This window comes from Chrysochloris asiatica, unplaced genomic scaffold, assembly GCF_000296735.1.
Source record: "Chrysochloris asiatica unplaced genomic scaffold, ChrAsi1.0 scaffold00078, whole genome shotgun sequence".
Lineage (NCBI taxonomy): Eukaryota > Metazoa > Chordata > Mammalia > Afrosoricida > Chrysochloridae > Chrysochloris > Chrysochloris asiatica.
The window spans coordinates 10,992,592-11,014,748 of NW_006408596.1; the positions used below are offsets into that span (position 1 = coordinate 10,992,592).

Consider the following 22,157-nt stretch of genomic DNA (forward strand, 5'->3'; position numbering starts at 1 on the left):
CTTCTTTTTCAGAGTGGCTGGTAAAAACGAACTTGCAGTTAGCAGCCCAGCTTGCCAACCACTCTTCTACCAGGGCTGCTGTTCAGAAAAGCAGCCAGTGAAAAATCACAGAGGCTCGATTGGCCCCCACCCACGGGGGGGCAGCATTTTGTTGAATTGTGCATGGAGTTGGCCAAGAGCCAGAGACCGACCTGGCTAACAACAGCCTGAGCAGTCTTCGCTGACAACAGGCTTGTGTTGAGACCATCTGTGGCTGTGAACTAGTGTAGAGGGTCCCTTGGTGAATGAGACAGACAAGATCCCCTCTGCCCTTCATGGGGGCACCCTTCCTGGTGTGTGTGGGTGGATGGCGGGAGTGGAGCCAGGTGTAAAGTAGCATCCACGCAAGTCCTGAGATGTGTGGGGATGAGAGGTAGGGCTGCCCCCTCAGGGCTGTGTTTGAAGGAGCAGGATCGTGCACTGGGCGTTCAGAGGAGGTGCCTCTGAGGAGACCCCATTTGGGCTGAGAATGGAGGAGAGAAGGAACCGGTGTGTGGATGAGGGAGGGGAAGGTGCTTCAGGCAGAGGGAAGAGCTGGGGCGAAGGCCTCCGCGTGGGCCAAGCTCTGTGGCTGGTGTGTATCTGGGGGTGGAGGAGAAGACTGGAGAGTTGGGGTCTGCTTAGATGGTCTTCTTGACCTCAGCAGGGCCTTGGGCATCCCCTTCTCTTTGGAGAAAAAAACCCAACAGATTCTTGGCACCAAACTCCACCTGCCAGTTAATCCCCGAATGTGTGCCTCAGGCCAGAACCTCTTATCTGTATCCACATCACCTTCAAACTGGATTTGAATTTGCTCTTCCTCACCCCTGCCACTGCCCCACCCCTCCCTGGAGCTTCTGTTTGCATCCTTCATGCCCCGCCACCCCACCCCAAGTCTGAAAACCAATTGTCTTGGAGTTGTTGCCAACTCATGGCACCTCCATGTGTGCGAGAGTAAAACTGTGCTCCATAGTGTCTGATTTTTTGGCAGTAGGTTGCCAGGCCTTTCTTATGCACGTCTGGATGGACTCAAACCTGCAACCTTACAGTTAGCAGTTGAGTATCAGAGCTGTTTGCACCATCCAGGGGAATTTCTGCCTACAGTCTAGACTCATGATGATGCTTGTCTGCTCAGAGTGTCCCCTCTTGCCAAGTAGAAGTCAAATTGCCAAGGCTGCTTCCTGCCGGCAAGTCTCCCACTTCGTTGACCACCTCGGCCAGCCACCTTGGGTTGCGCTCCTCCAGCCGCACTCAGAGCCTCAGCGCTCACTGTTCCTTCTGTCTGGAGAGCGTGTCCCAGACAAGGGTCTCTCAGCCTCTGTTGTGAAGTCTGATCTGTGCACTGTAGGATGTCTCGCAGCATCCCTGTTCTCTTCACTTCCACCCTGAGTGATGACAACCACAGGTGCCCACAGACAAGTGTCCCCTGGGAGAGGGGAGCCACTGCCCCCGCCTCCTTCAGGTCTTTCCTCGAATGTCCCCCTCCCCCCGAGGCATCCCTGGACACCCCATTTAAGTGTGCACCCAGCCTTTGCAGTTTCTGCCCCGTTTCTGTCTTTATCACATTTATGTGCACGTGCATGTATGCCAGAAATCCTCTAGGTTCCAGCATGTGTCTGTCTGGTTACCAGTACCTGGTGCATAGTAGGTGCTCAGATGTTAGTCGCTGAGTAGCCCCCACTGCAGTAACTAGGTTGCAGGCAGTGGGAATGGCGGCTGGGAAACAGGGTCCAGGTGTGGACCCGCTCTGGGAGGAGGCAAGAAAGCAGGAGCCATGGAGGGATGATGTTGGTGATGCTCCGGCTTTTGAAAAAGGGGGAGAAGAATACAGGGCTTCTGGAGAGGTGGAAGGGGGAGATATGCCTGGTGTGTTTGGGGAATTCCTAGAAGTTTGAAACAGTGACGCAAATGCTGTTGTACCTTTGACTTGAATGTGTACACGCGTCCTCTGGGGATGGCGTCACATGCTGGTTCGGATGCGCTGGGTCTTGGGTGGGGCCCAAGTTTTTACATCTTTAACCAGCTCCCAGGTGATGGCTGCAGCGGGTGTTCCACGGACCACACTTTGAGTAGCCAGGCATTGCTTGGGGAGATACATCCTAAATGAGACCTGGTCCCTGTCTTCAGGTGTCCCTGTGGGGCCTCAGTTTCCCCAGTGTTTCATATGTCACACCCCCACGTGGGAAACATCACATGCTGAGCAGTGAGGACCTGTAAGGGTTAAGTGTGCAGACAGGGTGTGGGGAAGAAGAATGGGGGGTTCTGAATGCTGGACCATCAGAGAAGAAGGTGGACTGCTGGGCAGCGTCAGTGGCTGGTACTTTGTGGAATTCTCAGCCTTGAGGTCAGTAAGCTTTGGGGAGGTGCTGCCCTAGGACCAACACCGCAAGAGAGGGGCAGGGGCAGCCAGAATGACTTGGTAACAGACCCCACAGCAGTTGGCTCATCCACCCGGCCCATCTTGACTCACTGTGTGCTCTAGCCAAGAGGGAGATACCAGACAAGGTCATGTACCTGGCGCCGACCACGGCTAGGAAAGAGGCCATCGTCCTGGGCGCACTGTGTCTTCTGGGTCTAGATGAATGTTCATCCCAAACATGTTGTTAGTCCCATTACGTCACCCCAACTCACAGTGACCCCACACACAACACAGCTGACCCTGCTCCCTCTCTGAGATGGGCTGTGCATCAGAGAGCAGTGGTCCATAGGGTTCTTGTTGGCTGGTTTCTGGAAACCGATCACCAGGACTTTCTTCCTTGTTTCTCTGAGCCTGGAAGCTCTGCTGAACTGGTTCAGCCTCATAGCAACACACAGGCCTCCACTGATAGGTGTCTTCTTCATGAAGTGCATTGGCTAGGAGATGAACTCTAGTCACCTACATGGAAGGCAGGAATTCTTGCTACGGCTGAACCCCCTCTTCCTTCACTCTTCACATACAGGGTGGTGTGAGAGTGACCCCTGGGGTTCTCCTCCTGGGGCCAGTGGGTGAACGGCTGCTGTAACTTCCCTCGAGTGGGACAGTTGCAAACGTCCAAGAATTATTGGGACATTCACTAGGGATCATCCCTCTGTGCACATGGTATTGACCAGTAACAGACTGGTGGTCATCGTGGAAGCCAAAAAAAGAGCCACCCTAATTCAGCCCACGGAGTCCTAGTATGGCGCTGTGGGTTAACGCGTTGGACTGCAAAGTCAGTTTGAACCACAAGGTTGGTGGTTCAAGCTCACTGGCTGCTCCTCGGAAACACTAGAGGGTCACTATGGGTCAAAACCGACTTGACCCTTGACGGCTCTTAACAACAGCAACAACAATCGGGCCTCAGAAAGAGCCTGGTCCCATCACCCCCCTGGCTGTGTCGTCTTTTTTTTTAAGGAAACATTCCTGGTCTCTCCTCTGGATGCCCTTTGGGGCCTGGTGGGGCAGATGGTCCAGAAGGTCTGTCTTCTTTGAAAGCAGAGAGGAAGTGCTGTGGTGGTTAGCTCTGGGTAGGGGAGGCCTGCAGAGCAGTGCTGAAATCCCCTCTGCCAGCTGTGTCTTGGGTTTTGTCACTCCCTCTCTCTGGGCTTCCCTTTCTTGCCTGTAAAGTGGAACGTGGGTGTGGGGTAATTAAAGGTGGCAATGCATGCAAAGTGCCGAGCACACTGGACGGGGTGTGTGCGTGTGTGCATCTGTCCGTCTGTCCCCGGCACCCCTCTAGTGCTCCCGGGCAGTCACCCTCCTTTCAGGTCCTGCCCTGGTGGAGTAGGCTATTCCTAGTTCCCATGGCTGCACAGCCTGGTTCCTGGCCCAGCTGGTTCAACCAGCCCAGTAGACACGCAGTAGGGAGAGTGGGGAGGAGGAAGGAACTAGAACTAGCTTTATGGGGTGGCAGCTTCGTGTGATCAGGGCCTGCGCTCTCTTCCCTGAGGGAGGCAGACAAGAGTCAGGCTGTCACTGAGGGGCAAGAGCTCATTGTCACTGTTCTTCACCTCTCCTAGTCTTCTTGTCATCCCTAAGAGGGTGATAACAGTATCTACCTTATCAGGATGTCGTGAACATTAAACAGTAGTGGAAAGCTCTCAGGATACCTCTAGCTGCCATTGAGTCGGTTAGCAGCTGTTAACCCTGTTTAGGGTTTGTGAAGAGTAGCTGGTAAATTTTGCAATTCAAACAGACCTTGTGGTTCTGTTCATTAACCTACAGCAGGGCAGCCAAAGATGCCGGCTAATGGGGTTTCTCATGCTAATGAGCTGCTTAGTAGAGGATCCTTTCCACTTTAGACCACTTCCACTTTCATGTACCACGTGGCCCATAGTTCTCCATTTGTTGTTTTTAAGCGCTGTTGTTGTTGTTATGTGCCGTGGAGTCGGATCCGACTCATAGTGACCCTGTACAGGGTTTCCAAGGCTGTAAATCTTTATGGGAGCAGAAAGCCTCATCTTTCCCCCGCGGAACAGCTGGTAGTTTCGAACTGCTGACCTTGTGGTTCGCAGCCCGATTCGTAACCACTACGCTGTAAGTGCTGTTGAGTCAGTTCTGATTCATAGTGACCCTGTGTAGGGTTTCCAAGGTACGGCTGGTGAGCTTGAACCGCAGACCTTATGGATCAAACTGACCTTGAGGTCCAGTGCTTACACTCTGATGCCACACCAGGACTGCATTTTTTGTTGTGATTGTTAAGTGCCGTTCAGTTGGTTCTGGATCTGAAATTGAGCAGGCGGATTTTGGCTCAGTCTAGGAGAGCAGGGAGCTTGGTGCTGGAGGTAAGAGCCTAGCTTTACCTAATTCCGACCCCCACACAGCTGGTGGGTGACTGTGGGCTGGTCACCTTGTCTCTCTGTGCTGCCTTCCTCAGCTGTATTTGGGGGACAGAGGGAACCCTCTGGGGAGTCACAGGCGCCCATGAGATACGGTGCACTGTAAACAAGCTGCAGCTCTTGGAACCATCCGGGCAGGTTTTTAGAGGATTTGGTCCCTCTGTTGGGGAACCTTGGTTTGTTTCCACCCAGCAGGCTCTGGTTTTCTGATCTTTTTCCTCCTGTGTTTGCCTCTCGTTAATGAGGAGACAGGGGAAGTCAGCCCTGCACAGATGCACTTAGGTTGAACTTTCACAAACCCACACACCTGCAAACCCAGTATCTAGGTCAGAAGCTGTAAGCTGCTAGCATCCCCGAGAGGCCTCAGGCTCCCCCCCTTCCCCCCAGGACAGTTCTCTTCTGTCTTCTAACTGCGTTGTGGAGGTTTGCTTTTTCTTTTAACATAAACGGACTCATAGTATACTGGGTTTTTGAAATATTTTTTAAGAGCTTAATGAAATTTAGGAGGCCGGGAGTGGTGTTGTAGGATAAGCATTGGACCTTAAGGTCGGTTTGAAATGAAAAGTCGGTGGCTCACACTTAACCATCCGCTCCTCAGAAACCCTATCTATACAGGGTTGCTATAAGTGAGAACCAACTCGATGACAAGAGCTGCAACAAGGAAATTTAAAAATAATTCACTGTATTTAAATCCAATTGATTTTCTATACAATTCACCCATTTAAAGTGTTCATCAATGTTAGAGTTCATTCATCTTCCCAAAAGAAACCGCATACCTTTTAGCCATTAGGAATTAGGACCCCCCCCCCCCCCACACACACACACACAAGTAATCTACTTTCTACCAGTCGGTCTGTATTTGCCTATGCGAGATATTTCATCTAAGTGGGATCATCCATTCTTGGTCCTTTTGTGTGTCTAGTTCATTCCACTTCACATAAAGGATTTGAGATTCATCAGTTCATATCATGTGTCAAGACAGCATTCCTTTTATGGCTGAATAACACTCCATTGCATGGTTGTACCACATCTTAGGGTCAGTTCCTCAGGTGATGGGCTGATTCCACTTTCTGACTGTTGTAAGCTGCCATTGAGTAAACCTAACTCAAACCCTGCCCGATCTGCTCCATCCTCACCACCATTGTACCACCACTGTGTGTTCTGAGGGCCTTCCTGCCGAGGGGACTGTCTTCCAGCCCTAGACCCAGCTGTGCTCTGCTATAATCCATAGGATTCTCACTGGCTACTTTTCAATGGAGCACCAGGCCCTTCTCCCTGGTCTCTCAACCTGGACCATTGCTAAAACCTGTCTACCTGGTGGTATTTCAAACATCACAGCAACATGAACATTACCACAGTGCAACACACCAACATATAGTTTGCTTTTTTTTTTACTGTTTAAACAAGGTGTTTCTGCCCTCAAATATGATCCTTTAAGAAACCCTACTTCCTCAGGCCCTCTGGGGAATGCTCAGCTCACGCAGGCTCTGGTCACCAACACAGGTGGTGGCAGGTGGAGAAGCAGGTGTGTGGGTCCTGAAGAGACATCACTCTCATCCCACCCTCCCAATTCCGCCCAGGCCAGGTGTCCTAAGCAAACCACCTTCCTTGGAGCTGGGCTCTGAGGGGTTGGTGTCCACTGGTATTTGTGCCTGGACGCCACAAGAAAGGTCAGGGCAAGACAAGAAGCAGCTTGGAGTGGCGAGATGGAAGAAGCCAGTGCCTCTTTGTCTCCTGGTCTCAGCGTCCACATCTGTGAAGTGTGTAAAAGGACGAAGCATTGTAGCTTCAGAGCCTGCAGCCCACACAGTGGGTCGTGTGTACAGACGGGGCACCTAGCTAGCTCTTGCCTCTTCTAGCATTGGTTGATGCTAGTGTTCAGTTACAAATGTTAGTGAACATCCCATCCCCCTGTTTTAAGTCAGCTGACTTCCTTGTACCTCTCCCTTCTGCGCATGCTGTAGTTCTCCAAGATTATCAGCTTGTGGTCTGGGTCTCTTCCAAGGCCACTGCCCTTCCAGTCCCTGGAGCCGAAGTAAAAGGTGAGCAGGAAGCAGAGTCTGAGGACAAAGGACAGCCTGTGTGGGAAGGGCAGGAGGGACTGGGGCCTGCCAAGCCCAGGACCTGGATGCAAGGTGACCGACCATGTTTGACCTGCAGCTGCTCCCTCCCCAAGCCATCTTCCCCCTCCCCTTTTTCCCTAAAGCGCCTTTGTTGGGACACAATTCACATCCCGTAAAGGCCACTCAATGTAAAGTGTAAAAGTCCGTGTCTGTATAGAATTGTATAACCAAGAATCACCATGTTCTAACTTGAGAACATTTTTATCTTGACTAGAGAAAGTCCTGTTTTATTCCCATTTTACTCCAAGCCCTCCCTGTGAGGCACTGAGTTGATTCCGACTCCCACCCACCTGTAGGGCAGACTAGAGTAGCCCCCTCGGATTTTCAGGCAAAATCTTTATGGGAGCAGGTAGCCAGGGCTTCTCTGTCACAGAGTGGCTGGTGGGTTTGAACCATGAACCTTCAGTCAGCTGAGAGCTTTAACTACCGTACCACTAGGGCTCCTTCCCTAGGCCCTGTTGTTGTTAGGAGAGGACCTCCTCATCTTCTTTCTTCCCACATCCTGTCTCATGCACCAGGCGGCCCCCTTCTCCATTTGTTGTTAATGTTCAGTTCCATGGAGTTGCTGCTGACTCATAGCCACCCTCTACAGGGTTTCCAAGGAGCGGTTGGTGGGTTTGAACAGCCGACCTTGTGGTTTAGCAGTGCAGGGCTGATCCCACAACACCACACTAGGAGTCCTCCCTAAGCCCTAGGCAACCGCTCTTCTACTTCCTGTCTCTGTAGATTTGCTAAGTTTCTTACCAGTGGAGTCCTACTGTGTGTGTCTTTTTTTGTCTGGCTTCTTCCACTCACGTGTTTTCAAGGTTCGTCCATGTCTTAGCATTTCCCCTTTTGGGGCAAATAATACGGCACCGTGGCAGCATCACTGTGCTCAAGCATAACGGCAGTTGTGAGGACAGGGCAGTGGTTCGTTCTGTTGTGCATACCGTCGCTAGGAGTCAGAACTGACTCGCCCACACCTAACAACAATATTCTTTTGTACAGATAGACCACGTTCTGTTTGTCTGTTCATCCGAAGCTGGACATTTGGATTGTTTCTGCTTTTTGACTGTTAGAAATAGTGCAAGTTTTTGTGCAGACAGACATGTGTCCATTCTTCCGTCATAGCGTAACATGGTCTCTAGAGATGCTGCCAGAGTATTGTCCACAGTTCCTTGCTGGTACCCTCCTGGTCTCAGTTCCGAGCTGCCAAAGCTACCTTCCCTTTCCGGGGTCCCTCCCTGGGGTTTTACGGTGGGCCCGGGTGGTGTCTGACCCCCCTGGGCCAGGGTACGCAGCCCATGCCTCTGCATTTTCCGACAAATGAATGTGCAGTGTTGTTGGCCAGCTTCTCCAAGACACCTGTGTGCCGCCTCAGCGGTGCCCGCCCTGGCCTGTAGATTGGTGAGGTGGGAAGAGAGGCAGCACACTCGGCCACTGAACTATTCTCCTGGGACCTGCTAGGGCTCAAAATACAGCTTGTTTAAGTGCCAAGAAATCCAGCTGACATCTGTTTCCCTTCTTTTCCCGGGCATTTTCTCATCCTTGGAAACCAGTAAGGAGAACTTCAGCAACATCCCCGACCTGGAGCTCAATCCGATCCGATCCAAAATCGTCCGTGCCTTCTTTGACAACAGGTGGGTACTTGCCCTTGAGATCCGCCTGTGGCAGGTGGCATGTCCTTGGAGAGAGTGTTAATTCTCAGGTGAGGAGCCCTGGTGGTGCAGCAGTTAAGTGCTCAGCTGCTGACCAAGGCGTTGGTGATTGGAACGCACCACCCGTCGGCTCCATGGGAGAACAATGTGACATACTGCTTCCAGGAAAATGCCGGCCTGGGAAACCTATGGGGCAGTTCTGCTCTCGCGTAAGGTCGCTGTGGGTCTGAAACGACCGCCAACGAGTGTTTGAACTTGTCTCAGTGCTGTGTCCTCCGCACATCCCATCAAGCTGAGGGAGGTGAGGAGGACTGTGTTCAGGGGAAGGCTAAGAGCACCCGTTTCGGGCCGGACACTCCCGGATTTGAAGCTGAGTGATGTTGAGCAGCTCGTTCAAGCTCTCTGAGCCTCTGTACTTGTTAACTGTGGCTGTATGACAAGTCACCCCCAAATGAAGCTGCTTAAGACATCATACATTCCTCCTCTGTGTTTCTGTGCCTCAGTTCACACTGCATGGCTACAAATGAGCTGGGTCCTCTGGCTCAAGTCAAGGTGCTGGCTGGGGCCGGGGTCTTTATCTGAAGGCTCGGCTCAGGGAGGCCGCTGCCCTTCTAACCTTGGCATGTCGCCAGTCCTTACTGACTATTGATGGATCCGTAATGATGGCCACATGGACCTGCTGATAGGGCTCCCCAGAATGCCGCAGCTGGCTTCCCCAAGACCGAGGAACACGGGGAGAAAGAGAAGACCTAAAGACAATAGACAAGGGAGGCCGCAGGGAAGGGGGCAGTAACTGTTGTTACAGGGAGGGGAGTTTAATCATTGAGATGAAACAAAACGTATGATTGGTTGAAAGTAAAGCTGATGGTCTTGTCCGTTAACCTGCGCTCAATTCAAAATTAAAAGTTTAAAAAACAAAACAAAATGACAGAAGCAACAAACTTCTTACTATTTTATATGGGGGTAAAAATATAGATACCAGCACATTTGCCAGTTCATCCTTTTTTAACATCTGTAATTCATGACATGGATTACACACATTATGTTCAGCCATCTCCATTGTCTGTTGATGGATTTTCCCATCACCCTCAGCAGAAACTCAGTGCTTCTTAAGTGATAACGTCTTCCCGCCCTGCCCTCCCACCCCCAACTGTACAAATTTTGGTCTCTATGTATTTTCTTGTTCTTGAAGTTTCATGTAAGCGGGATCATATAATACTTGTGTGTCGGGCTTATTTCGTTCAACATGTTTTCAGGATTTGACCATGTTGAATGCATCAGGACTGACTTTTTCGTTGTGGCTGAGTAATGTACCCCGATGTATGGATGTCTACCACATTTCGTGTGTTCACTCATCTGCTGCTGGACATTTGACTATTAATAGGAGTCCTGGTGTGGCGCTGTAGGATAAGCACTGGACCACAAGGTCAGTTTGAAACGAAAGCTCAGTGGGTCAAACCCACCAGCCGCTCCTTGGAAACCCTGTCCAGGGCTGCTGTGAGTCAGAACCAACTCAGCAGCACTTTCCAGCAATAACCACCGTGCTGTGAACATGGGAGCACAGGTATTTGTTAGCGTGCTTTCGAGCCCTTTGAGTACGTACTGCTCCTTACGAGGTTAAGTCTAGGAACAGTCTTTGTCCAGCGGCCACACCATTTTGCATCCCCATCAGCAGTGGACTTTCCCACATCTTCGCCAACACTTGTTTTCTTGCCTGTTTTTCCGACCACTGCCCTCCTAGTGGAGGTGAAGGTGGTACCTCATCGTGGTTCAGAGTTGCATTTCCGTAGCATTGTATGCTGGTGAGCATCTTTTCATGTTTGTGCGGGCCATTTGTCCAGTTGCTTTGCCCACTCTTCTTGTTGTTGTTAAGTGCCATCGAGTTGATTCTGACCCATAGTGACCCTGTATAGGATTTCTAAGGAGCAGCTGGTGAGCTTGAACCAATGACCTTGCAGTTCAAACGACTTGGCAGTCTGGCGCATTAACCCACAGCGCCACACCAGGACGCCTTGCCCACTCTTAGGTGAGGTTATCTTTTGTTGTTAAGTGGAGAGGGTGTGTTTTTTGTATCTTCTGCATTCTCTGTGTATTCTGGGTGCTACCCCCGTTGGCAGAAATCTTTCTGCAACCTGATCTTCGCCACATTCTCTGCGCAGGAATGAATCGCTCACTCAGCCCCCTCTTGGAGAGGGCTAGGGAAGGGCTCATCCTGAGGTGCAGGTAGGAGCACCTGCCTCATCAGGTCGCTAAAGGGCCAGTTTGCTGTTAGATGACCATCACCATGGTTAGCAGATGGAGAAACTTAAGGCACAAAACACATTCACATCTTGGCCAGAAGGGAGGCCAGGTCTCCAAATGTCCAGTGTTACTGAGGTTCAAGATTCCCTTACGGGGATGGACAGAGAGTGTTTAAGGCCCCAGACTACTGGACTCCCCTGGGGGTGCCAGTCATCCTGTTTGCCGTTGGGCAGACATGAACCTCTGGTTCTGCCAGCACTGTGGGGCCTTGGGGAGATGTGTCCTATCTTCCAGGGTAGCTGGCAGTGGGCCTGGGGACTAGAGGTTGCAGGCGCCTCAGGGCCTGGGATGAATAGAAAAACACTTGCAAAGGCACTGTGGCACCAGGAGCATGGCTGTGTGAGAGGCTGAGAGGGGGCTAAGCTGGGGTGTGTGGAAGGGAGGGGCTGCTGTAGCCAGCAGGAGGGCTGGACTTTAGTCCAGGGCAGAGGGGAACACCCAGCAGCACAAACGCCCAGTGCTCGGCTGCTAACAGAAAGGTCGGAGATGCGAATCCACCCAGAGATGCCTTGAAAGAAAGGCCTGGCGAACTGCTTCAGAAAATGCCAACTGTTGAAAGTCCTGAGGAGTACACTTCTGCTCTGACACACGTGGGCTTCAGGTGGGGAGTTGGAAGTGGGAGTGTGGAGTCTGGGGGTAGGGAGGGAGTCCCTGGGCTCAGGCTGCAGAGGGAGAGTGGAGATGGCAAGCCAAGGTGAGGTGCTACGCAGAGGGGGTGCCTTCTGCCGTGCAGGGTTGGGTGTGGGTTGAGAGCCCCGTTTTCCTGTATGCAGAGGGTCACATGGTCTCAGTTAGCAGCCTCAGCGTCAGTGGTAGAGGTGGGCTGGCTCAGCAGCCCCTCCTTAATCTTCAGTCTGCCTTGAGCATGAGGCCAGGACTGGGTGGTCAGCACTCCAGAAGTGAGGGCCCTGTCCAGGATAGTGGGGTGGACAGGTAGTGATGAACAGAGCCATGGAGATGTGGCCTCCCCTCCACCCCACGAGGGGCTGATAAGACTTTTGGCGGTGTTGCTGGGAAGATGGTGAATGAAGATTTGGGGAGGGGTCATGTGGGTGAGTGAGAGGGGCTGGTTCTGTGTGTGTGTGTGTGAGAGAGAGAGAGAGAGAGCTCACAGGCCTGAGGGCATCTGGTTCTCAGCACTGGGGTGTGGACCGGGCATCTGGGGTGAACATATTGGATCCATGCATCGCTGAGCATGTCATGTCTTAGGTGTGACCATGTAAGCATGGACACATACGTCTAGGTGTGAACGTACTCACGTGTGGGTGTGTGTGCTCTACTGTGGGTGTGCACATGTGTGTACGTGTGTGCTAACATGAGTGTGAGTGTGTGGTGTGTGAATTATCTATTGTCCATTCTAGTCTGAATCCATTTCTGCCCTGCTGGATCTGGATAAGAGAAGGTGGGAGCAGATACTGATAGGATGACATGGTTCCGCTGTGGAGTTAGCAGAGTTCATTGTAACTGTGAAAAGTTGAAAATGTAGCTATAAGATGAGCCACCTCAGAAGCAGGAGCGGGGCTGGATCTCTCTACCATTAGAGAAGAGCCAGGTGGGGAGCACATCCTTTGGACCCAGATATCCCTGCACATTGACCCTCTCAGCCCAGGGACAGGAAGCTGTGACGCAGACGGGGGCAGAGGAGCAGGAGCAGCCAGGACCCAGAGCAGTGAGCTTCCCAGCCCACGGAGCAAGTACAGCCGATGACTTGGGGCAGGAAGCTGGTTTGTAGAGTGGGTGCCTTGAGGTGCTTAAGCAGGGGTGGGGGGCGCTAGTGCCCAGAGCCTGCCGGCTGAGTGGTGTGTCCTGTGGGCATTGATCAGCAGGTGACAGGAACAACTGTGTCCTGAGCATTTTCTGATCCTTTCCTCAATAAGCCCATAGCTGTCAGTGTTCTCTGTGTTCTGTGTGGTCATAGTAACGAATTATCAAACCCAACTGAACACAGAGGGCCACGGGAAGAATAGTGGTTTCTTCATGTGTTTACTATATGTGTGGCTGTATGTCCATGGATGTGTTTATGTGTGTGTGTGTGTGTGTACGTGTCTCTGAACCATCTCTTTCAACATCGCTTCAGTGATTCCTGCAGGGGTCAGCATTGGGTCAGCTCCCTGCGCTGGAACAGAACCCTCTCCTGCCCTCACAGTAGGGACATGCAGACTTGCCCTAATTCATTACTGATTCAGTAGCAGTAAAGTTGGTCCCAGACTCACGGATACCCTGTGCACAAGTGGAACAAAATACTGCCTGGACCCCAGGATTGGTGGGGGTGGGGGGGTGGGTACACTGTTGTGACTCATAGGGGTTTCCGTTGGCTAATTTTCAGAAGTAGATCTCCAGGTCTCTCTTCGTCATCCTTTTGAGTCTAGAAGCCCTCCTGAAAGCAGTTCAGCATTACAGCAACAAGGAAGCCTCCGTGTGAGGCACAGTGACGGGGAATCAAACCCCCAGGCCTCTTGTCTGGTGAGACTTCTGACACTGAGCCCTTATCGTCTCTCCTTATCCATTAAAGCCTTTAAAATCATCTGCAGACTCTGACACAGAACAACTTGGAGTGGCCTGCAGCTGATACGGTGCCCCCTGAGTTGGTTCTGACTCGAGAGACCCTGTCCACAACAGAACAAAATACTGCCCAACCCTTACTCTAGGAGTCCTCGAAACGTGTGCTGTGATAGAGCCGGGCTGACACAGTGTTCCGGCCAGAGAGTAAATATTTACAGCTTTTGAGGCCATTCTGCCTCTCTCACAAATAGTCCCAAACAGCAGACGAAAGAGTGGTCGCGTATGTCCTAATCAGACTGTAGTTACGGATACTGTAATGTTTACGAGGACCCCAGGACCAATGTTTCTCCTCCTCCCTGACGTCACCCTCGTTGCTCCGGTAGGAACCTGCGCAAGGGATCCAGTGGCCTGGCCGACGAGATCAACTTCGAAGATTTCCTGACCATCATGTCTTACTTCCGGCCCATCGACATCTCCATGGATGAGGAACAAGTGGAGCTGTGCCGGAAAGAGAAGCTGAGATGTGCGTGTTCCTGAGCGAGCACCCGCCCGGGGGCTGGGCTGCACAGCAGCGGAGTACTGGGGACACGCTGACCCCAGTGTCCATCTGCAGTGCCAGGTGGCTCCCCCACCTCCTAGGGGCCTCATCAGGCATGTCTTAGCGCTCCGTGTTTGAGGGACCTGAGGTGTGTGGGACGTTTGCTTCAGATCTGACCGTCCCACCTAGTGAGATCTCCTGACTGAGGCTCTGTGTCCTCTTCTGGCATGTGGGTGTGCCAGTGGCCTCGAGGGGTGGCCCCATCCTGGCCAGCTGGCAGCAACCTCTAGGACGAGCAGCCTCTAGGAGGGCTGGGTTGTAATCCTGGTCCCCTCAGTGCCTGAGTTGTTACGTTGTGATTCCAGTCCCAAGGGGTGGCCCATGGCCTTTCCCAGGACCCCTGAGCTCTCCCTGCTCCACCCACAGGCTCGGGACAATATAAGGAATGGGAGTTGGGGAGACCGGCTGTATTTAGCTCTGGAATGTTTGTGTGATTTGTGGGAATTGCGCTCCTCAGAGGTTCTGCTGGCTGCTGCTTCGCTCTGAGGGCCAGTCTGGGGTGGCTGGGCTTTGGCAGGCCCGACTCAGTGTCCAGTCCTTGGGTCCCTCAGGGTTAGCTGTAAGCAGACACTTTCACTCCTGGAACCTTTAGTAGGTCGACCCTGTCTTGGGGTGCATGGTGATCAGATGGCGAGATGTCTGGTCAGTGCCCCTTAAATGCTGGGGCTCCCTGAGGCCCTCCCTTTGGCTCTGATGGGTGTTGGGTTGCAGGTGGGGTATGTAAGGGTGTCAGTGGGGGACCACTCGAATGTCACTAAGTCTGACCCATCCTCCAAGTGAATTTTAAGACAAATATACTTTCATGGTATTCCTGCTGGCTCAGGCATCCACTGGGTCCTAACGCCACTGGTTTGCAACGGCCAAGGTTGTTGCTGTTCTAGTTCACAGAGGGGAAACTGAGGCCCAGTGACATCAGGTCATTTGTCCTAGCTCTTAAGTGGTCAGCCTGACCCCTTGAACTTGCTTGCTTCCAGTGGCTTTACCATTTAGGGCTCATGATTGGGATTTTAAAAAAAAAATGTTTTATTGTGAATTATGTGATAGCTTACATGGGAGAACATTAGTTTTACATTCATCCTATCATATATCGTTTCATTGCCAGGGTTACAATCCCCTCCATGCATCATCAGCCAAAGGGTATATACCCTACAGGCCTGCCCCCCGGTCGTCAGCACACAGCCCCTCTCCTTCTCTGGATGTAGAGTCCCCAGCCGCTCCATCTCTCCATGTCATTTTCTCTGCCTCCATCTGTGGCATCACTGTTTCTCTGGGTAGGGTTCCGCACTCCGCTCTTCTCCCTTGATGGTCCCAGGTACCTCCGCTCCTGGACTGCAAAGTCAATCACTCCCCTCCTTTTGCTACAAAAATGCCCACCTTTACATTTCCAACCCCTACAGTCAGTACTGATAACAATTATTTACTATTGTAACACAATTATTTACTTTTGTAAGACAAGAGTCCTATCTCCATCTCCCTTCATTAGCCCCACCTAGACAGATTGGATACTACACACTGGAGATTCTACCTTCCTCCATGTCCTCTGGATCTAGGCTCCCTCTTGAAAGCTTGTAAGCCAGTCACTTCTTGCCTTTGTGTTGTTGTTGAGTGTCGTTGAGTCAATTCCGACCCAAGCTACCCTGTATAGGGTTTCTGAGGAGCAGCTGGTGAGCTTGAACCACCAACCTTGCAGTTCAAATGGCTTCGCAGTCTGACGCATTAACCCACAGCGCCACACCAGGACCCTTGCCTTTGTAGCGCCCCCATATTGGGTAGCCATGATTGGGGTCTTTTGTTTGTTAGAGATTCCAGGGGGACAGCAGCTGTGGAGGGAGGTGAGGGTGGCAGGGCTGTGTGGGGAGGGCAGACCCAGCCTGACTGACCTCCTCTGTCCGCCCCCCCCCAGTTCTGTTCCACATGTACGACTCGAACAGCGACGGCAGGATCACCCTGGAAGAATATCGAAATGTAAAGTATGCTTTCTGACCCGCCCGAGCTCCTGGCGCCCCCACCCTGCGCCCTGGTGGAGGCCCAAGTGTGCAGTTGACATCTGTCTCCCTCTGCCCCCACAGGTGGTCGAAGAACTGCTCTCAGGAAACCCCCACATCGAGAAGGAGTCGGCGCGCTCCATCGCAGACGGGGCCATGATGGAAGCTGCCAGTGTTTGCGTAGGACAGATGGTGGGCATTACACAGGGTCACTGCCAACCTCCTTACCTGCCCCCCTAACAGAATCCTCATCACCAGCTTTTGGGGGAGACCGTTGCTGTGCCCATTTCACAGACAAGAGCACTGAGGCTCTGTGAGGTTAGAGTCAGGTGGGGACCTTGGTCTTCGCTGCAAAGACTGGACTCTGGTGTGTGTTAGTGGTTATGGAATGCCCCCACCCCTACCCAGTGCAGAACCGACCACATGATCTTGCTAAGGATGCTTTGCAGATGATGGGGAGATGGAGGCTGGGGGTGAAGGGTGTTATCAGGGGGGCGGCTTGGGGACCCTGGTTTCCCTCTGCGGAGACCCAGGAGCTCAGGACAGCTAGGTGATGATGTGCCAGTGAGCCAAAGCTTGGCTTGCTCTGGCTGTGCCCGGTGCTCACACCCAGCCCCCTCCTCTTCCCTCTGGGACCGGGAGACGGGGACAGTGGGCTTGAGTCCAACAAGCCACTCATCCACTCCCTCTCCCCCTGGGAGCCCAGTCAGCTTTCCTGTGGCATGTCCAGAGGGCCGGGGCTGGGGGGTGGGCAGGCCCTGAGTGCCCCCACTCACCACTCACTGGCCTCTGGGAGTGGAATACAGGGGCATTCTAGACCCTTAGGATCTGGGAAGCAGCTCGGAGCACAGGTGGGTACCCGGCAGGGGAGCTTGGTTTTGACGAGTGACCAGCTGTGTGTAGTGTAGAGGGTGAAAGGTCACCCAGCTGGCCCCAAGAGAGACATGGAGCAGAGGGGTGCTTCCAAGTTGCCCCCACTGGCTGGGGCAGGAGGTCTGAGGTGGAGCCGTGGTGGGGACGGTGGACCGTTGGGAGCAGGGACAATATGGGCGTGTGCTGGCATATGGAGGCTCACCAGAGCGGCTGTGCTGGTGCTTATAAATAATCCTGGTTGCCAGCTTGAGGGTGAACTCGGTCAAGTGGAGCAATGTGTGACAGTTCGGGGACTGTTCTGGGCATTGTGGGGTATTGAGCAGTATCCCTGCTTTCCACACACTTGATGTGACAACTAGAAAGTTCTATAGACAACGCAGCCTCTTCCAGGGGTCTGGAATCAGCCTTGGTTTAGAACCACTGAGCTGGAAGGTTTGGGGAGTACATGCGAAGTGACCATTCCCATGTGACCAGCTGCCCCACTTCCCTCAGGTCCCCACAGCAGCTCTCTGAAGTGGAAGCTGTGGTTGGATGCCCCCTGCCCTGGACCGACCACCTGATTAATACACATGCCTGTTTCATAGCTACCAGCCTTGTCTCACTCAGGAATCTGAGGTTGAGAGCTCGAGAAGAATGCAAGGGACTTGTGCCTTGTTCTGTGGTGAGGACTGACACAGTGACCAGAGCCCACAGGGACCTCACGATGGCTTTTCTCACTGACTGTTTTCCATTGGTCCCATGATGCTCTTACTGTTTGGCTCCTGTGGGTTTAATGTGGCTGCTTTTCTGGACCCTTCTTTGGTGAACCTCCTAAATGAATGGTCCTTACAACCTGGAGGGAATAGGGCTGTGTTTCTGCTGGGGCCTGTGGCAAGCAGCTGTGGTCACCTTGCTGGCCTGTATTTTCTATGTCTGGTTCTCAGGCCCAAGCCGAGGGTCCTGGTTTTGGGAGACACCCCCAACCCCACACTCACACATTCAGCACATGAACTGCAGCAGAGGGCCATGACCTCAGTGACTTTGTGACAGCAGCAATCGGCTCAAGTCTAGCAATGATTGTGGGGTTGGCACAGGACTGGGCAATGTTTTGTTCTGTTGTGCGGAAGGTTGCTGAGTCGCTACTGACTTAATGGCACCTAACAACAATAATAGATGACAATTTCAAATCCTTTAAGCATCCAGATCTACCAGATCCATTGAGGCTGGAGGAAATTCTGAGATTGGGCCTGACTTATTCTTCAAACTTTGAATATGGAAACTAACTCTTGGCATCACCTTTAAAACCAGTGGCAGGTTAGCCCATAGAATAAGGATTTCCACCCTTGACCATTGTGTTTATTTAAAAAAAAAAAAGACAACCGAAAGGTCAGCAGCTGTTTTAAAGCACAAATGTGGGGGTTGGGGATGGGGACCAGGACCTGGAAGTGAACCGGCTGGAACAGAAGTAGTACAGCTGTTGATTCAACGTGAAGAACGGAGTCTGCTGTTATGACTAGTGACAGGACTGGGTTTTGCTGTGTATATTTTTACTAGAAATAAATTCAATATTGAAGACAGTCTGAGGAGCCCACAGACCACTGCACCCCAGGACAACACCCACCTGGTGGGGCTGTGGGGGCTTTATGTGGATGCTGACCAGGGGCCACATCTGTAAAGGCTCTGGACGTTCCTGTAACAGCAAGCACTTGGAGAGTGCCTAAGGTTTCTTTCTGAAACGAAAAGACCGTGCTCTGGCTCTCGCTGTCCTTATCCACCCTTAAGGGCCCATCTGTGGCAGTTTTTGTTTTGTTTTTTCACAACATACAAAGTGTCTCTGAATTTTTATTGAGACAGAGTGGGATTTTACAGGTGCCTTCTCTTCTTCTCACATGTGACCCCATGTCCCACGCAGACTGTGGCAGTCTGGTGGGTGTTGTGGGAGCAGATGACGTTTGGCTCTGTGGCTTTTCACTCAGTGTGGAGATGCTGGAGTCTTTTCCACATCAGCACGTACCCATGGGTCTTTTCTTCAGGGACATGTGCTGTATGTGGTGCTGTATGGAGATAGAGACTTAAGACTGAATCCCCGTTGTCCATGGCGTCCCTGGGTGCCAAAGCAGGGTACACAGTTGGAGCTGCCCTGCCAACAGATATGGGGAGGGGCTCCCCTGTAAGGCCAAGCCCAGCTTGTGTTCACACTCGGACCGTATCACGGTGACTCATTGGCTACGCAGGGTGGATGGGTGGCCTGGCACAGTCCTTTATCTGCTCCTTCCCCTGGTGCCAAGGGAGATTAGATGGCTAGCTCTTATCATTAGAGTCCCTGGGTGGTGGAAACGTGGAAGTGCTGTCTGGAAGGTTGGAGGCTGGAGTCCTCCCAGAAGTTTCTTGAAAGAAAGACCTGGCGGTTTTTGTCTGACAAATTAGCTTTGAAACCCCTTGGTGCAGTTCTGTCACATGGGGTCACTGTTAGTTGGAGGGACTGAGGAAATGGCGGGAGAGGTTTAAGTGGGTGGGCTGTGGGGCACTGGTAGCACGGTTAAGGAGAGCCCCTAAACCTCCCTGGTCACCCCCCAGCTCCCTTTTCCACCTTGACCTAGTGAGCCTGGTGAAGGGATGGAGTTGTGTTGTTGGTGCTGTAGGGGGGTCATGCCCAGCCCTCCTTGACCCTTCTATCCAGAGAGAGGGGACAGGTGGGTGGGTGGGGGTTCAGGTTGGCAGCATACATCCCAGAAGAGCCCGTCTCGTGGGGAAGGGAGAGGCTGGTGGGACCGCTCACTTCTGTCTGGTGCTGTTGTCCCCAGGAGCCTGACCAGGTGTACGAGGGAATCACTTTTGAAGACTTTTTGAAGGTGCGTTTTGGGGATGGGGGAAGGGGCTTGGGGCTGAAGTGGGGAATTCTCAGGTGAGGACAGTGTGTGGCTTTCTAGCTGCGGTGTCAGGAGGGGCGGGTGGGTTGAGAGCCTCTACGTGGCCCTGGAAACAGGGTAAAGTGACCATAGCTGTTGCCCAGCACAACTAAATCAGCCCAGTGGACAAGGAAAACCGGCTGGTGACAGTTGGTGTCTCCTCTGGACATGCCGTGTGACATTTCATGTTCCCAGATCCCGAGGTCCATTTTCAACATGGCTGTGTTGTTCTCCCCACCCCACCCCCACCCCGTGTGTCCCCACTAGGTGGCGCTGTTCTCTGGGCCTTTGGGACTGAGGCAGGACTCACCCTGCACCTCCGATGGCTTAGTCCACTCTGCTCTTTGTTCAGACTTTGGTTGTGACCACCCAATACCACTGTCTCCATCTCCAGGAAGTCGGGGGTGGAGGGTGGGGGAATTAGCTTTCTTAATAGAAGGCAAGATAGTGTTTGGGTCAGTCTTTAGGGTGGCTGGTGGGGGCTTCTGCTGGTCATAGCCCCGTGGAGCCAAGGCCAGGTGAGAGGCCGAGTTGGTGACATCACCAGACCAGTGGAGGAGATGGAGAAGGGGGCAGGGGTTGGTACAGGACCTGTGGCTGAGGAATAGTCTAGATGCAGGTGGTCCATTTCCTTCATCTTACCCCTCCCTCCCCCACCCCCTGGGGCTAGGCAAGGAAGCTGTGTTTGTACCACAGGTAACAGGCTGGTACGAAAGCAGGGCAGGCAGTGGAGAAGGGTATTTTTCCTTAAGCTGGGGGCACAGGTGGGGTGGACTGTTTATACCCTAAGTGCCCTGAGTCTGGTCCCTTCCCCCCCTCCTGCAGTGGGCAGGCTGCCCACCTGACATCTAGCAGAAACTGCTCTGGACGTCTTGGAACCTGTCCTGAGAACATGCTGTCCCCAAGGGATGCACACTTGTTCACCTTGAGTCCCCAGATGGCACAGTGTGGCGCCTGTGGGGGCCATGGGCAGTGTGACCTCCCTGTCCTCCTCATCTACCTTTTGGGGGTCCCCGAGGGACCCAGGGTGGCATCTTGCCTGAGCAGGGACGGTGCAATCAGTGCCCGCCACGCAGCTCAGTCATCAGGAGAGTGGCTGAGGGCAGCTGCTGGGGACCTGGACCCGCAGACCTGACGCCGCCCTGTCTGCTTCAGATCTGGCAGGGTATCGACATCGAGACCAAGATGCATGTCCGCTTCCTGAATATGGAGACCATCGCCCTTTGCCACTGACCCACCCCTGACGTCCATCACACACTTTGCAATGGGGACTGTCCCCATGTGGCCTTGAGCAGCGTGGCCAAGGGCCAGTGGGTGGCCTGCCTCTGCAGCTCCCAAACATCACCCCCGTGGCCGCTTGGTAGGTGGAACTCTGTTTTTACCTCTAATAAAATGTGGGTTTGTTAATGGACGAGGCGTACTGGTCTGTTCCTAAATCGCCGAGTGGCCTCGTTATCCTTGGAGCACCCCCAACCCTCTTTTTTTTTTTTTTTAATTTACTGTTTGGTGTATATTTAGGATGTATTTACGCCTGTCTGCCGTATTCCTTTCTGTAACTGCTAGGAATCCATCCACCTTCTTCATCCCAGGCCATAAAATAAGGCGTGGCAGCTACACACTAGCCAACAGACCAGCGGCTGGGTGGTGGGCTTCCTTGACCCCCTTTTGACAGGTGGTGGATGGAGACCATTGAGCTCAGCAAGCTTTGGGATGAGCTGGCTGACTCGACCCTGATTCCTAACCATGTGGGTCTGCCCAGCTGGGGTGGGGCAGGAATCTGACAGGACTGCCGTAGAAGGGTCCGAGGCTCTGCCAGGCTGTGCCATCTGCCCTTCCTCAGCGTATGTGGCAGCAGGTGAGTGTCACTCGGAGTTCTAGGTAAGTGTCTCCAACACTCCTCTTGTCACCTTCTGGTTCAGGGTTGGTGGGGGGTGGGAGAAGTGGACAAGGAAACAGGTGGTTGGTCAGGAGGCCCCTTGCACTGGGGATTCACGTAGCTGAGACGCTGGTGGTGTAGCATGTGGAGCTTCCCAGGTGACGTGGATGATGGTTTTCTGGGTGTTCCCATGGTCATGGCAGGCAAGCTAATGCTTACTTTCTGGGCCTGTTCTGGTAGTCACATTTACAGGACACGTGGCCCCTCTTGTTGATGCTTTCCACTGTTCCTCTGGGTAACTGTTTGCCATCTTGAATGTATACTGAAGATGCCGTGAGTGGGCTTTGTTATATTGACGAAGTGGCAGGCCACATGTTTATGAGGTGCAGAGAGGTACACTTTGGTACCCCTGCCCTATGCCTGTGTCCACTGCACCCACCCAGTGTCCCTTGACAGAGGCAGTCACAGAAGCCCGTTCTTAGGTGTCCTTTCAGGAGTGCTTCTTGTGTTGCACTAGGGTGCTGATGTTACCCACGTGTGCATGACATCAGACCATTGT

The 22,157-nt window shown here is 52.8% G+C and overlaps 1 protein-coding gene across 1 annotated transcript in view; it reads left to right on the top strand.

The window, feature by feature from the left end:
- Window positions 1-19,665, top strand: part of TESC (tescalcin) — an 80,009-nt gene extending 60,344 nt beyond the window's left edge. Inside the window, 5 exon segments of the mRNA XM_006878197.1 lie at window positions 8,477-8,557; window positions 13,762-13,901; window positions 15,880-15,946; window positions 16,046-16,153; window positions 19,618-19,665. Coding sequence (XP_006878259.1) covers window positions 8,477-8,557; window positions 13,762-13,901; window positions 15,880-15,946; window positions 16,046-16,121 — 364 coding nt within the window. The 3' untranslated portion in view covers window positions 16,122-16,153; window positions 19,618-19,665.
- The last annotated feature ends 2,492 nt before the right edge of the window (window positions 19,666-22,157 follow it).